The sequence below is a fragment of the Aotus nancymaae genome, unplaced genomic scaffold (genome assembly GCF_030222135.1).
Source record: "Aotus nancymaae isolate 86718 unplaced genomic scaffold, 86718_ANA_hifiasm-v0.15.2.pri h1tg000010l, whole genome shotgun sequence".
Classification (NCBI taxonomy): Eukaryota; Metazoa; Chordata; class Mammalia; order Primates; family Aotidae; genus Aotus; species Aotus nancymaae.
In genome coordinates this window covers 3717839-3729965 of record NW_026988421.1, presented here as the reverse complement: position 1 = coordinate 3729965, position 12127 = coordinate 3717839, and the positions used below count along the sequence as shown (strand labels likewise).

Sequence of the window (12127 nt, the reverse complement as noted above, 5' to 3'; positions counted from 1 at the left end):
CTGGCTCCTGATTTGTCCCAGGATGTTATGAAGCGTCATTAGCACGCTGCCGGTTCTGTCATTTCCAGAACCTGCTGGGTTTTTCTTTTGTCTGAACCCCACCACAGCTCTGCCTCCCTCCCCCATATCTTTTATGCCCGTCGGGATGTCCAGAGGCTCTGCCCTGGCAGTCCCCAGCCTGATGACAGCAGCCACGCATGTCTCCAGAACCACGGCCCGCACGTGTGTCCGATGCGGAGCTTACACCATTCTGACATCCCTAGATGTGTCTGCCTCGGCTCCGCTCATGCTCTGTTTCTCCCTTAGTGGTCAGAGGATGTGTGTGCGGCCCACCTCACCCAGCGGGATGGGTACCAGGCCACCACGCAGGGGCAGCTGAAGGAGCAGCTCTACCAAGAAATCATCTGCTTCTTCGACAAAGGCAAGGTAAAACTCAAAAAGCAGCTTTTCTTGTTTTCCTCTTTCCGTGCACCTACCTGCAGCGTTATAAACACGTTTTTTTAACATGTGATGTTTGCAGAACCAGAAATTTGTTACAAGTTGTATATTGAAATGTTTTATGCATGTTCCTTCAGCTTGCACTTAAAAATAGAAATCTTTAAAAAAAATAAATCAATAGCCCTTTTATAGATGCTCTAAAAAAAACACCAGGTATTTTTATAACCCTTACCCGAGAGAACTAAGTCTGGAACACTGATTTGGAGGTGTTTCTGGGCCCACAGAGCTAATGTGTTCCTTTGACATCTTGCATTTTTCTGTTGTCATGGAAAAATTAATCCCATGGTAGGATGGATGTTGCTCCATCTTGGTGGCTTCTAGTTTAATTGGCTTAAACAAAATTATAGATTCCACTTGACTTCCACTAAAAGGAAACCTGCTGTCATTTTAATCAGCCAGTATTATATGTGATCACTGGAGTTCTTGTGATTCAGATATACAGTAACTATTAAAAAAAAAAAGCTGCTTCAGTTTCAGAAGTTTTTAAAACCTGCCACTGAAGTGACATCAGAACTCTTTCTTTGGCTTCCTCAAGCTTCCTCAGTTATTTCAGAAGTTTTTTTTTTTTCCTTTAAAAAAAATGAAGTAGCACAAACTGGGTGGCTTTCAACAATGAGAATGTATTCTCATAGCTTAGTACTGGGAGCTGCAAGCCTGAAGTCACGGTGTTGGTGTGGCCACCCCCTGAAGCTGCAGAGAAGAATCTGCCCCGTGCCTTTTCCTTTGCGTGTATTGCTGGTGGTCCCTGGCACTGGTCAGCTGTAACTACATCGCTCTAAGCTCTGCTTCTGTCATACAGGCCTTCTCCCCATGCGAATCTCTGTCTCAATCTCCCTCTCCTTAGGAGGCACCATCAGTTAGATGATGCCCACTCTCCTGCAGCAGGACCTCATCTTCCCTTGATTACATCCAGATACCCTGCTTCCAGGTCAGATTCAGAAATACCAGCGGTTAGGACTTCAGATACTTCTGGGGAGCACAGTTCTACCCACAATTGCACCAATGCCCAGAAGGGATGATGGCTGCCCCTTTTTGTGGCTGTTGACCTAAGCCAAACCCCATTGAATACAATGACTTAATAGAGTGCCCGTGGTCACAAGCTTGAGATTCTTCTCACACTTGGAGTGAGTGTTGCTGCATCTTTTATTTGTCCCTACCATTCTTGACACAGGGAGAAAGTCTGAAGTTTTCACAAAGGTATATGAGCTCCCAAAGGCCACTCAGAAATAAGGATCAGAAATGTTCTGTGAATTACACCCAGTCCTGCAGTTCAGGGGTCCCCACCCCAGGTCCTCAGCCCCGGTACAAGTTTGTGGCCTGTTAGGAAATGGGCAGCACAGCAGCAGGTGAGCGTTGGGTGAGCAAGCAGAGTTTCATCTGTGTTTACAGCTGCTCCCCATGGCTCATGCTCCTGCCTGAGCTCCGCCTCCTGCCAGATCAGCAGCAGTATTCGATTCTCACCAGGGCCCAATCCTTATTGTGAACTGTGCATGCGAGGGATCTAGGCGACGTGCTCCTTATGAGAATCTAATGCCTGATGACCTGTCACCGCCTCCCATCTTCCCCTGATGGGACCATCTAGTTGCAGAAAAACAAGCTGAGGGCTTCCACTGATTCCACATGATGGTGAGTTGTAGGATTATTTTGTTATATATCACAGTGTAATAATGATAGAAATAAACTGCACAATAAATGTAATGCCCTTGAATCACCCTGAAACCATCCCCTACCCCAGTCCATGGAAACATTTTCCTCCATGAAGCCAGTCCCTGGTGCGAGACTGCTGCTGTAGTGGAACAGCATAAATTTTTTCCTCCAGAATGAGAAGCTTTGAGGATTAGGGCCAATTACTGAGACTGTATTAGCTTAGCCAGGAGAATCCTGTTTCTCAGCAAACTGGTAAAGAAATGGAGCGAAAGCAGCCATCCCTTCCCACAGTGGCTTCGTGGCTCCATGGCGTTCTAGAGAAGGGTGAGTGGTGCTACAGAGTGGGCAGGCAGGAGGCAGGGACCCCAGGGAGGCCAGGAGGCCCGAGGGTCAGAGGTCATGGGCCTGAAGGAATATGTGCCTTTGTTGATGGCTGTTGCCAGCTCTCTGTGGCAGCACATCTTCTGACCAGCGTTGACTCCCGTGACCTCTCTACCCTCATGCCCTCCCTTGCCCTCTGCATTCCAGCCACACTGGCCCTTCTGCATCCTGAAATGCAGTAGACCTCCCTGCCACTGCCCAGGGGTTTCTGCTGCTCTGCCCTGTGGACATTCCTTGAGTCAGTATTCCTTTTGCTGCCAATACCATTTTGTCACTGGAATTAGCTTTTTCTAAGCTAGACTTTCTCAAGATGAACACGATTGGCATTCTGGGCTAATTTCTGTCTGGTAGGGGCCTATGCATTCATGGTGCACTCAAGGAATCTCCTCCTGCTGTGCCCCAGGCTCATTCCTTCCCATCTCAGCTTGAATGTCACCTCTTCTCCAGCCACGGAAACATCCTTTTTTCTCCTTTATGGCACCTATGATCATTTGCCATGATAGATTTGCTTGTGTGTTTTTTTAATGAGTTCCCCAGTAGGCTCTGAGCTCTGTGAAGATAGAGCCTCACGTGTCCATTCCCCGCCACTCATCTAATGCTTGGAACAGTGTCTGGCACACAGCACGTGCTCGCTGGACATGTGTGGAAAGAATCAACAGATCAATGAAAACTCAGCATTTAACGGTGCTTCCTGACAGATGAGAAATGCTCGTGTGTGGCAGGACAGGTGACCTTCAATAAGTGATAAATCAAAAAACAAAGACTTTTTTTTTTTTTTTTAGCAATGGTAGCCAAATATCTTTTTCTATGTTGTGAAGTTCATCCAAAAATCACATGGAAGGGCAGAAAGAATGTGTTCAGTTCGGAACAGTGGCTCCCAACTGAGATCTGCAGGAGGCATTGCAGGTTTTCCTGGGTGGGAGGGAAGAGAAGGTGCTGCTTAACCTCCAACAGTGCACGCACGGCCCCCATGCCAGAGAGAAATATACAGCCCAGGATGCCCATCGTGTCCAGGCTGAGAAAGCCTGGCTTAGAAAAATGAATTAAGTGACAAAACGGTATGCGCAGCTAAAGGAAAACTGACTCAATGAATGTCCTCAGATGGCCCTGTGTTTTGATGGAGACAGAACGAGGGCTATGGCAAAGTGATCATTGGCTGGCCTTGAATCAGATGAGTTTTAGGAGGATTTTCTTCATAGTAGCTGTATCGATAAAACCGATGGAAAAGCCGCTTCTCAATATACGTAACATTTCCATGAGAATGTTAAAAAAGAACAAAGCCTCCTTATCCCTCTAAAACTAAAGTGAGACGAAGAACAGATGCTGGAAAAGATTTGATTAAATGAAATTTGAAGTATCTGAGTGATTAGCTGCAAGGCAAGAAATTCATTTTAACATCAACAAGCTTTAAGTTTTCTGGGAAAAAGCGCAGTAGGAATAAGTCATCTTCCGTAACAGTCCGGATGGCCGGGAATATGCTAGAGTTTGAACCTCTCCAAATCTCCATGGCTCTAAACAGCACAGGTGTGTTCGTCACGCATGCTCCCTGTCCTCCTCCTCGCTCGAAACCCAGGTGAGCAAAGGTTCCGCCACAGAGGAACACAACTGGAGAGGACAGCAAGGAGTCCCCAGCCCTTCAGGCTTCTGACCCAAAATGACAGTGTTCCTGTCGTTGGCTGAAGCAGATCACAAGGGGTAGAGCAGTGCCCTTAGGGGCAGGGGAGTGTAAGCGGCACCCACCTGCACCACGCAGCTCATTAGACAGGTGAGCTGGGTTCCAATCAAGAGCTCAATCCAGTCTGGATTAACAAAAACTAATCTAGAAATCCCTAAAGTATGCATGTATTCTGAGAAAGACAACGTCCACACTGGTCTTCCAAACAACTGGGCTTTCCCACATCTAGAGATGTGAGAACAGCATGAAAAACTTGTTGGGCCTCAATGCCAGTTTCTCCATGGTGGCGTTTCTTTCTTCGATTAGAGAGGGGGCTTAGATAGGCTGGACCCTGCAGGAGAAGCAGCCTGAGAGAATGGCTTCCTGACCCCCGTGACTACGATGTGGAAAATCCCACCAGGTGGGCAGTGCGGGAGGGAGGGGGGTCACAGAAGAAGCTCAAATTGTGACATTTTGCACCAGACTTAGAGTCACTTTTGTTTAAGAAATAAGGCCAAGGCATGAGTATCCCTGCCTGGTTTGGGGATGTGCCACCATTTGAGAAATAACATCCTCCCACCTTTCCTAAACGCAGTGGAATAAGACAAAGGCCACGGCTGAAGATTGAGAAGCTTGAAGTGGTGAGGGTCCAAGGCACGCCTTTCACACTCCATTCCCAGATCGCAATTCTCTTGAGGGAAAAATATTTTGTAAATGGTCCACAGGTCATCACAGGCCTTAGTAAGCAGGTGACGCAGCCCATGGAAACTTGAAGGAGGGCCTTGATCCCTGTGGGGCACTGATACGGCTTAGATCTGGGTCTGTGCCCAAATCTCATGTCAAGTTGTCATCTCCAGTGTTGGAGGTGGGGCCTGGCGGGAGACGACTGGGTCATAAGGGTGGATTTTCTCCTTGGTGCTGTGTTGTGGGAGTGAGTGAGTTCTGGTGAGTTCTTGTTGTTCAAAAGTATGTGGGACCGGCTGGGCCTGGCGGCTGATGCCTGTAATCCCAGCACTTTGAGAGGCTGAGGTGGACAGATCGCCTGAGGTCAGGAGTTTGAGACCAGCCTGGCCAATATGGCAAAACCCCACTTCTAAAAATACAAAAATAAGCCAGGTGCGGTGGAGTGCACCTGTAATCCCAGCTACTTGGGAGACTGAGGCAGGAGAATCACTTGAACCCAGGAGGCGGAGGTTGCAGTGAGCAGGGATCAAGCCATTCACTCCAGCCTGGTGACAGAGTTGAGACTCCGTCTCAAAAACAAAAAAACAAAGAAGTGTGTGGGACCTCCCTAGCTTCCACTCTCAATCCTGCTCCTGCATGTGAGATGCCTGCCCCAGCTTTGCCTTCTGCCACGAGTATAAGCTCCTTGAGGTCTTCCTGGAAGCAGATGCTGCCATGCTTCCTGTACAACCTATGGAACTGTGAGCCAGTCTTTTCTTTATAAAGGTTACTCAATCTCAGATATTTCTTTGAGCCCTCTGAGCAGTTGGATACCAGAGAAACCAGCTCTCAATCAATGGGTAGAGCTCTAACCCTTGCTGTCTAGTACTGAGTCTGGAGCTACATGCAACCACTGGGCATTTGCAGTGTGGCCGGTGTGAACCATGTTTCTAAGACGAAGTACCAAAAAAAAAATGTTCTTATGGGCTAAATTGCATCCCCCCAGAATTCCTGTGTTGAAGTCCTAACCCTCAGTATTTCAAAATGTGACTGTATTTGGGGCTAGGGTCTTTAAAGAGAAAATTAAGGTAAAATGAGGTCATTAGGGTCAGCCCTAATCCAATCTGACCACTGTCCTTATGAGAAGGGAGATTAGGACACAGACACACGGAGGGAAGACCATGTTGAGGCTGTAACAAGATGGCAGCCGTCTACAAGCCCAGGAGAGAGGACTCAGCTGAAACCAGCCCTGCAGACACCTTGACCGCAGACCTCTGGCCTCCAGAAGAGTGAGGAAGTGAATGAATGTGACTTGAGACCCCCAGCACCCAGTCGATGCTTCGTTATGGCAGCGCTGGCAAAGGAATACCAGTACCAGGAGTCTCATTCATTTGTTTGTGTAGACTTGGCATTGAAATGGTAATCGTTTCGATATATTCAATATTACTAAAATTAATTTGACTCTTTAGAAGGTAGCAGCTAGAAAATGGCAGCATTCACAGATGTGGCTTCTATTGGGTTCCTGTTGGGCGATGCTGCTCTGAGTCAGACTTTTTGCCCTTGTCCAGTGCCACGAACCTCATCTGACCAGCACTGCTGCCCATGTGCGTCTGGGAAGCGGAAGCTGCCCACCGTTCTGTGGGGCCTCACAGGCAGCCAGAAGGGCCTGCGTGCCTGTCGGTATCTTCTCCTTTTACTACATGAATACTTGAAAAACTAAACTATTTCTAAGGGTTAGAAGACGGGGACCCAGTCTAGAAAGAATAAAATCCATGTCGAAATGGCAAGGAAAAAAGCATGATCAAGCATTATCACAAACACCAAGATACACTGTTTTTTCTTCCTGTGACTCAATGTCATTTCTGTAGTGGTCAGGAGTGTGGCAGTTACCGGTGGGAACCTGGAGGGAAGGGTGACTTGGGAACACTCACAGGGCCCTGAAGGAAATACAGATGAGGCAGATAGGAGAGGTAGAAAGAGGCCGCCGCGAAGATACAGTGTAAGAAATCACCAAGAAGCAGCATCCTCTTGCTGGAGTCAGACAGGGTTTTCCAACGCCAATTTTATTATTTAAAATTTAGAATTATGCCCCTCGGTGATACTGTTTTCGTTTGTGCTTTGGATAGATCCCATTATAATCTCCCTTTTCATTTCCTGGGCTTAGCAAGGGTAAGTCACGTTTGCTCCTTGGGATCTGTCTATCCGCATGCCTTAGGGAATGCAAGCCTTCCTTGCTGACAGACTGGCTCTAAGATCGCCACCTTCTTGGCCGGATTCTACCTGGAGCACTACTGAATAATTTGGGCCTCTGGGCAGTAGCCCTGCTGCTAAAACCAGTTCACTTTGTGTCTCCTTGTAAGTTCTCAGTCACTCTCACCTGGGTCTGTCTGAGATGCCTACCCCCTCTCCTCCCCAAGGCCCCATGCCTGTCCCCACCCTTCCGCTCCTGCAGATAGAGACTGGTCTTGTTTCTAATAAAGTGGCCTCTGGATCACAGTGTGAATTGCTTCAAAGATGCCCAAAGCTCAGGGATTCCACCATCTCCTCTGCAGGCGATCCAGGCCTCTCACCTGACACGAGGCCCCTTAGATTAGGGATCGAACCTCCATATGTACCCGCTCATCACCCATAGCATGTGGCCTTCTTCTGAACATGCCCTCTGATCCCCAAGCCCTTGCAGCTTCCCATGGCCCACCCCGGCATGGACTGGCCGCTTCTTGCTGCTGCTCGTGTGGCCGCTGCCTTCCCACCTTCTGTGCATATTTCGCTGCTCTCAAACTTTCTTGGCTTCCCAAGTTCACTGGAGGAACTTGTTAAAATCCAGATTCTGATTCAGCTGGTCTGGGGTGGGGCCTGAGGCTCTGCATTTCTGAGAAGCTCCCACGTGATGAGCCCCCAGGGCTGTCTAAAGCTCCTGAGAGCACAGGCGGGGTCTGTGGCTGCCATCTCTGGCTCTCTCTCTGAGAGCTGTGCTGTGGCCTGGGCTCCACTCCATTATTTTAAATAGCTTTTTGAAGAGTGGTTTTAGGCGCACACAAAATTGAACAGGGAGTACAGCGAGTTCCCATCACGCCCTGCCCACACACCTACACAGGCGCAGGGCGTTCAAGGTGGTCATTTGTTAGTGAGCTGAGCACATTCTGGCCAGTGCTTGAGCAAGCATCACGCAATCAAGAAGGTGGCCGTCACCCAGACTTTCCACAAAGTTCCTTGTTTGGGGCACATTTTGTTTGTTACAGATCTTGCCTCCTGACCCAGACTGAACCCCTGGAAGAGTGAAAGGACATACCTCCCGCCTCCCCAGCCCCCAGCACCGGGCCTGAGGCAGATCCCACCCCGCTCTGCCACGTGCCGCGTGGCAGTTGGGTTTTATCAGCCTGCTCCTTTCCCAAGGGTGACACTAACTTGACTTTAGCACCATGTTCACTGCAAAGGTTATGGATCAGACAGAGACAAATTGTTGCAAGAGCAGGGCTGAATTTTCCTGTCTAGAATCCTGTATGTTAACATAATGAAAATAACAATCTTCCGTCCGAATGATTACAGCAGTTTATTAAGTGAGCGAACAGACAGACAAGCATTCAGGGGCATCGGCATCCACAGAACTTACCCACCTGACTGATGGCGCCTTGTCCATCAGGCTCACGTCCTGAGCGTGTGCCTGCAGCCTGTGGAGTGTTTACATCACAAGAACTTCCTTGGTTTGATCTTACATTTATTTCACTTCAGGGAAAGAAATGTAATTCCAATTTTAAGAATATATTAGGGTAAACAGACTGAAGACCTCAGTTAAGCTTGGAGACCAGTGATTACTGGGGCTCGTGAGATTAGAAGATGGAAGCCGAGTGGGACGTCAGTCTGGCAAAACCATGACTCAGCTACAGCTCCACTGACCCAGCCTGTCTCCCCGTGACCCATTTCCATATGCAATTAAGGAAATCTTCATTACGTACTTATGCTGTGGCAAGGATAGACATCCTAGAGCTAATTCACTGTTTTAAATGTCCACGGCACCCTAGGGGAAATAGGGACTTACAGAATCCAGGACAAGTTTGTCTCCAGACAAGGCTGAACAGGCTGGTAAAGGAGCAGGAGTCCCATCCAGGCCCCCTGTGATGGTATCTCTCTGTACGCACCGGGGGCCAAGGAGAGACAGGACTTGTGTGACACTAAAGTTTCCCTGCCTTCGTGCTTGGAAACTAGCAAAGCAGAATGGATGTGCTGCCGTTTTATATTGGACTCTCTGGCTTTTGAATGATGTTCTGTTATCTTTCTGTATTTCTTCCCCACGGAATCATTCTTCTATTCTTGCTTTCCCACCATTTTTAAAGTTTTGAATGTCTTTCAGCCTAGCTCTTGGTTTCTTAATCTTTTTCTTTCTCTCTGCAAAATGTCATTTCCATCTGTTTCCATTTTCATTCTTTTACGTTTCTTCCTTCCCGGGCTAATAATGACTCCTTGCTCCTTTTCCGTTCCATTCTTACCGCCTGCCTGAGCATCCCCCAAAAGCCTTCTGTTCGTTTTTATCATGGCAGACCAGTGTTCTTTTCTGAAGATGCTCTGAATTGTCTGCCTTATTGTGTTTGGTTGAGGCCTAGTAATTTTCAATAAAGCCCTTAATCCAAGTACTTCACTGAAAATTACCAGGCTTCTCTGTGGAGGATGAGAGTCGAAAATAGAAGTCCTCCTATAAGGAAGATGCAGTCAGAGTGAGGCAGTCAGTATTAGCCAACACCAAACCACCTCTGAAATCAAGAAACAGCCTGGCAGGCTGACAAATGCAATATATAATTTATAGGCCAAGTGATATATGAAGCCCTGTGACGATTTTCAGCTGGAGCTCTGTTTTATTTTCCCTTAAAATAAGCTTCTCTTTACAAAGTTCACACTTTGCCTTGCACCAAAGTAAAAAAAAAAAAAATGCATCTTGCATCATTGTGTAAACTAAAAATAGGAGTTTGGAGCAAGCTTCCATTTTTGGTCAAATGGTTGCAATTCTTTTCCAAGTGTTTGGGGTGAAATTTTCATATCCTGTAAGTTTCCCTTTGGAAACGCAGTCGTTATTTAGAGGGATTGCAGGTCAACATAATGAAGCCCTCATATGGGTTTCTTGTTGGCATTCTAGGATTTTTGAAAATGTGATATTAGCCAGAACCTTATTTAGCCAGAATTTGGCCTGAATATTCAAAGAGATCATATGTTCATGATGATTTGCTCCTATAATTTATGATCCAAGCATGAGAAAGTCCGTTTTCGAGTCAGTAACAGCACTGCTCCCTTGCCTTAAGTGGGAGCACTAACGAGCTTTTTCCCTAAAGCCCACAGCGTGCCCAGTGCCGTCCTGTGCCATGAAAACCCGAGATGAAGCCAGGCCTACCTCGAGGCATGCAATTCTAGCAAAAGGGCTCTCATATGAGCAGATAAATCACACAACTTCCCTTCCGCTTGTCACGCAGGTGGTCTCCCTACCTCACAGGTGCAGGAGTGAAGCCTTCTTTCGGAGAGCTAGAGAAGACGTCACAGAGGTGGTCACATTTAATGCTTCTTGAAGAAGGAAATTATGTTTGCCAGATGAGGGCTGGGAGGAACGGGAATTCCAGAGTGTGAGAATAGCGCCGGAAGGGGAAGAGCTCCAGACGACATCTCACTTTTCTGGGGAAGTGGAGCCATCTTGGCAGATAGCGATGGAGGGGACTGTCTTCTTTTTCTCCTGTAGCAAAATGCCACAGACTAGGTAGTTTATAAACCACAAGTTGATTTCTTACAGTTCCTGACCTGGGTTCCTACATCAAGTCACCTGCAGATTTGGTATCTGGAGAGGGCCCTTTGCCTGCTGCACATAGATGGTGCCTTCTCTGTGTCCTCATGTGCTGGCAGGTGTGAGGGCTCTCTCCCGGGCCGCTGTTTTGAGGCCACTCACCCCATTCATGAGGACTCCACAGTCATGACCTAATCACCCTCAAAGGCCTCCTCTCCTAATACCAACATCTTGAAGGTGAGGACTTCAGCTTGTGAATTTCGGGGAGACATATTTGGAGCATAGCAGGGACGTTGGAGCTGGTTTGTCAGTGGCCCTGTATTGTCCCCTGAAGATCTGGCTTACAAGGACCCAATGGCAATTTCATGAAAGTAGAAAATAATGATTTCATTTTCCTCTTTTTAGGGGTTAATTCTGGCAACATGGTGGCAGCAAACTTAGAGGAGGGAGGGTGGGGGCCAGAGACCAGATGAGGGGTAGGGAAGTGGGCCAGGCTTGAGCCCCGCAAAGCAGTGGCAGATGGAAGTGACATCATGAGACTTCAAGTTAGCTGATTCCACAGTGTCAAAGACCCTTGAACAGGATCAAAGTCAGAAAAGCAAGTGCCAGGAATGGCTGGGGCACCCACTGGCCTGGACGCCAAGAGTTTTTGCTGGCAGAAAGATCTAGGGAGGGAACACTCACTTGATGCAGAGAGCAGACAGGGGTCCTTTCATCCTTTCAGCACTAAGCAAGGCAGCAAGGGTGCGTGCCGAGCAGTCCTGGCCAGGGCATTTAAAGGAGGGGGTCAAGGAAAGGGAGAAATGAGCAGGATCACAGCTGCGTTGAGGCTGGCTGGTAGAGAGTCCTGGGCCAGGTCACAGAGGCAGTGATGCTGGGTGTGTAGAGAGCCAAAGGCCAGGTCACAGCTGCATTGAGGCTGGCTGGTAGAGAGTCCTGGGCCAGGTCACAGAGGCAGTGATGCTGGGTGTGTAGAGAGCCCTGGGCCAGGTCACAGCGGCAGTGATGCTGGGTGAGTAGAGAGCCCAAGGCCAGGTCACAGCGGCAGTGATGCTCGGTGTGTAGAGAGCCCTGGGCCAGGTCACAGCGGCAGTGATGCTGGGTGTGTAGAGAGTCCTGAGCCAGGTCACAGCGGCAGTGATGCTCGGTGTGTAGAGAGCCCTGGGCCAGGTCACAGCGGCAGTGATGCTGGGTGTGTAGAGAGCCCTGGGCCAGGTCACAGCGGCAGTGATGCTGGGTGTGTAGAGAGCCCTGGGCCAGGTCACAGCGGCAGTGATGCTGGGTGTGTAGAGAGCCCTGGGCCAGGTCACAGCGGCAGTGATGCTGGATGTGTAGAGAGCCCTGGGCCAGGTCACAGCGGCAGTGATGCTGGGTGCGTAGAGAGCCCTGGGCCAGGTCACAGCTGCAGTGATGCTGGGTGCATAGAGAGCCCTGGGCCAGGTCACAGCTGCAGTGATGCTGGGTGCGTAGAGAGCCCTGGGCCAGGTCACAGCTGCAGTGATGCTGGGTGCGTAGAGAGCCCTGGG

At 48.8% G+C, this 12127-nt stretch overlaps 1 protein-coding gene across 2 annotated transcripts in view; it reads left to right on the top strand.

Annotated features, from left to right (window-relative positions):
* DOCK1 (dedicator of cytokinesis 1) overlaps nt 1-12127 on the top strand; it is a 543465-nt gene that overhangs the window by 469400 nt on the left and 61938 nt on the right. For both annotated transcript variants that reach the window (XM_021671705.2, XM_021671704.2), the window contains exon 38: nt 307-426. In XM_021671705.2, coding sequence (XP_021527380.2) covers nt 307-426 — 120 coding nt within the window. The remainder of the gene's footprint in view (nt 1-306; nt 427-12127) is intronic.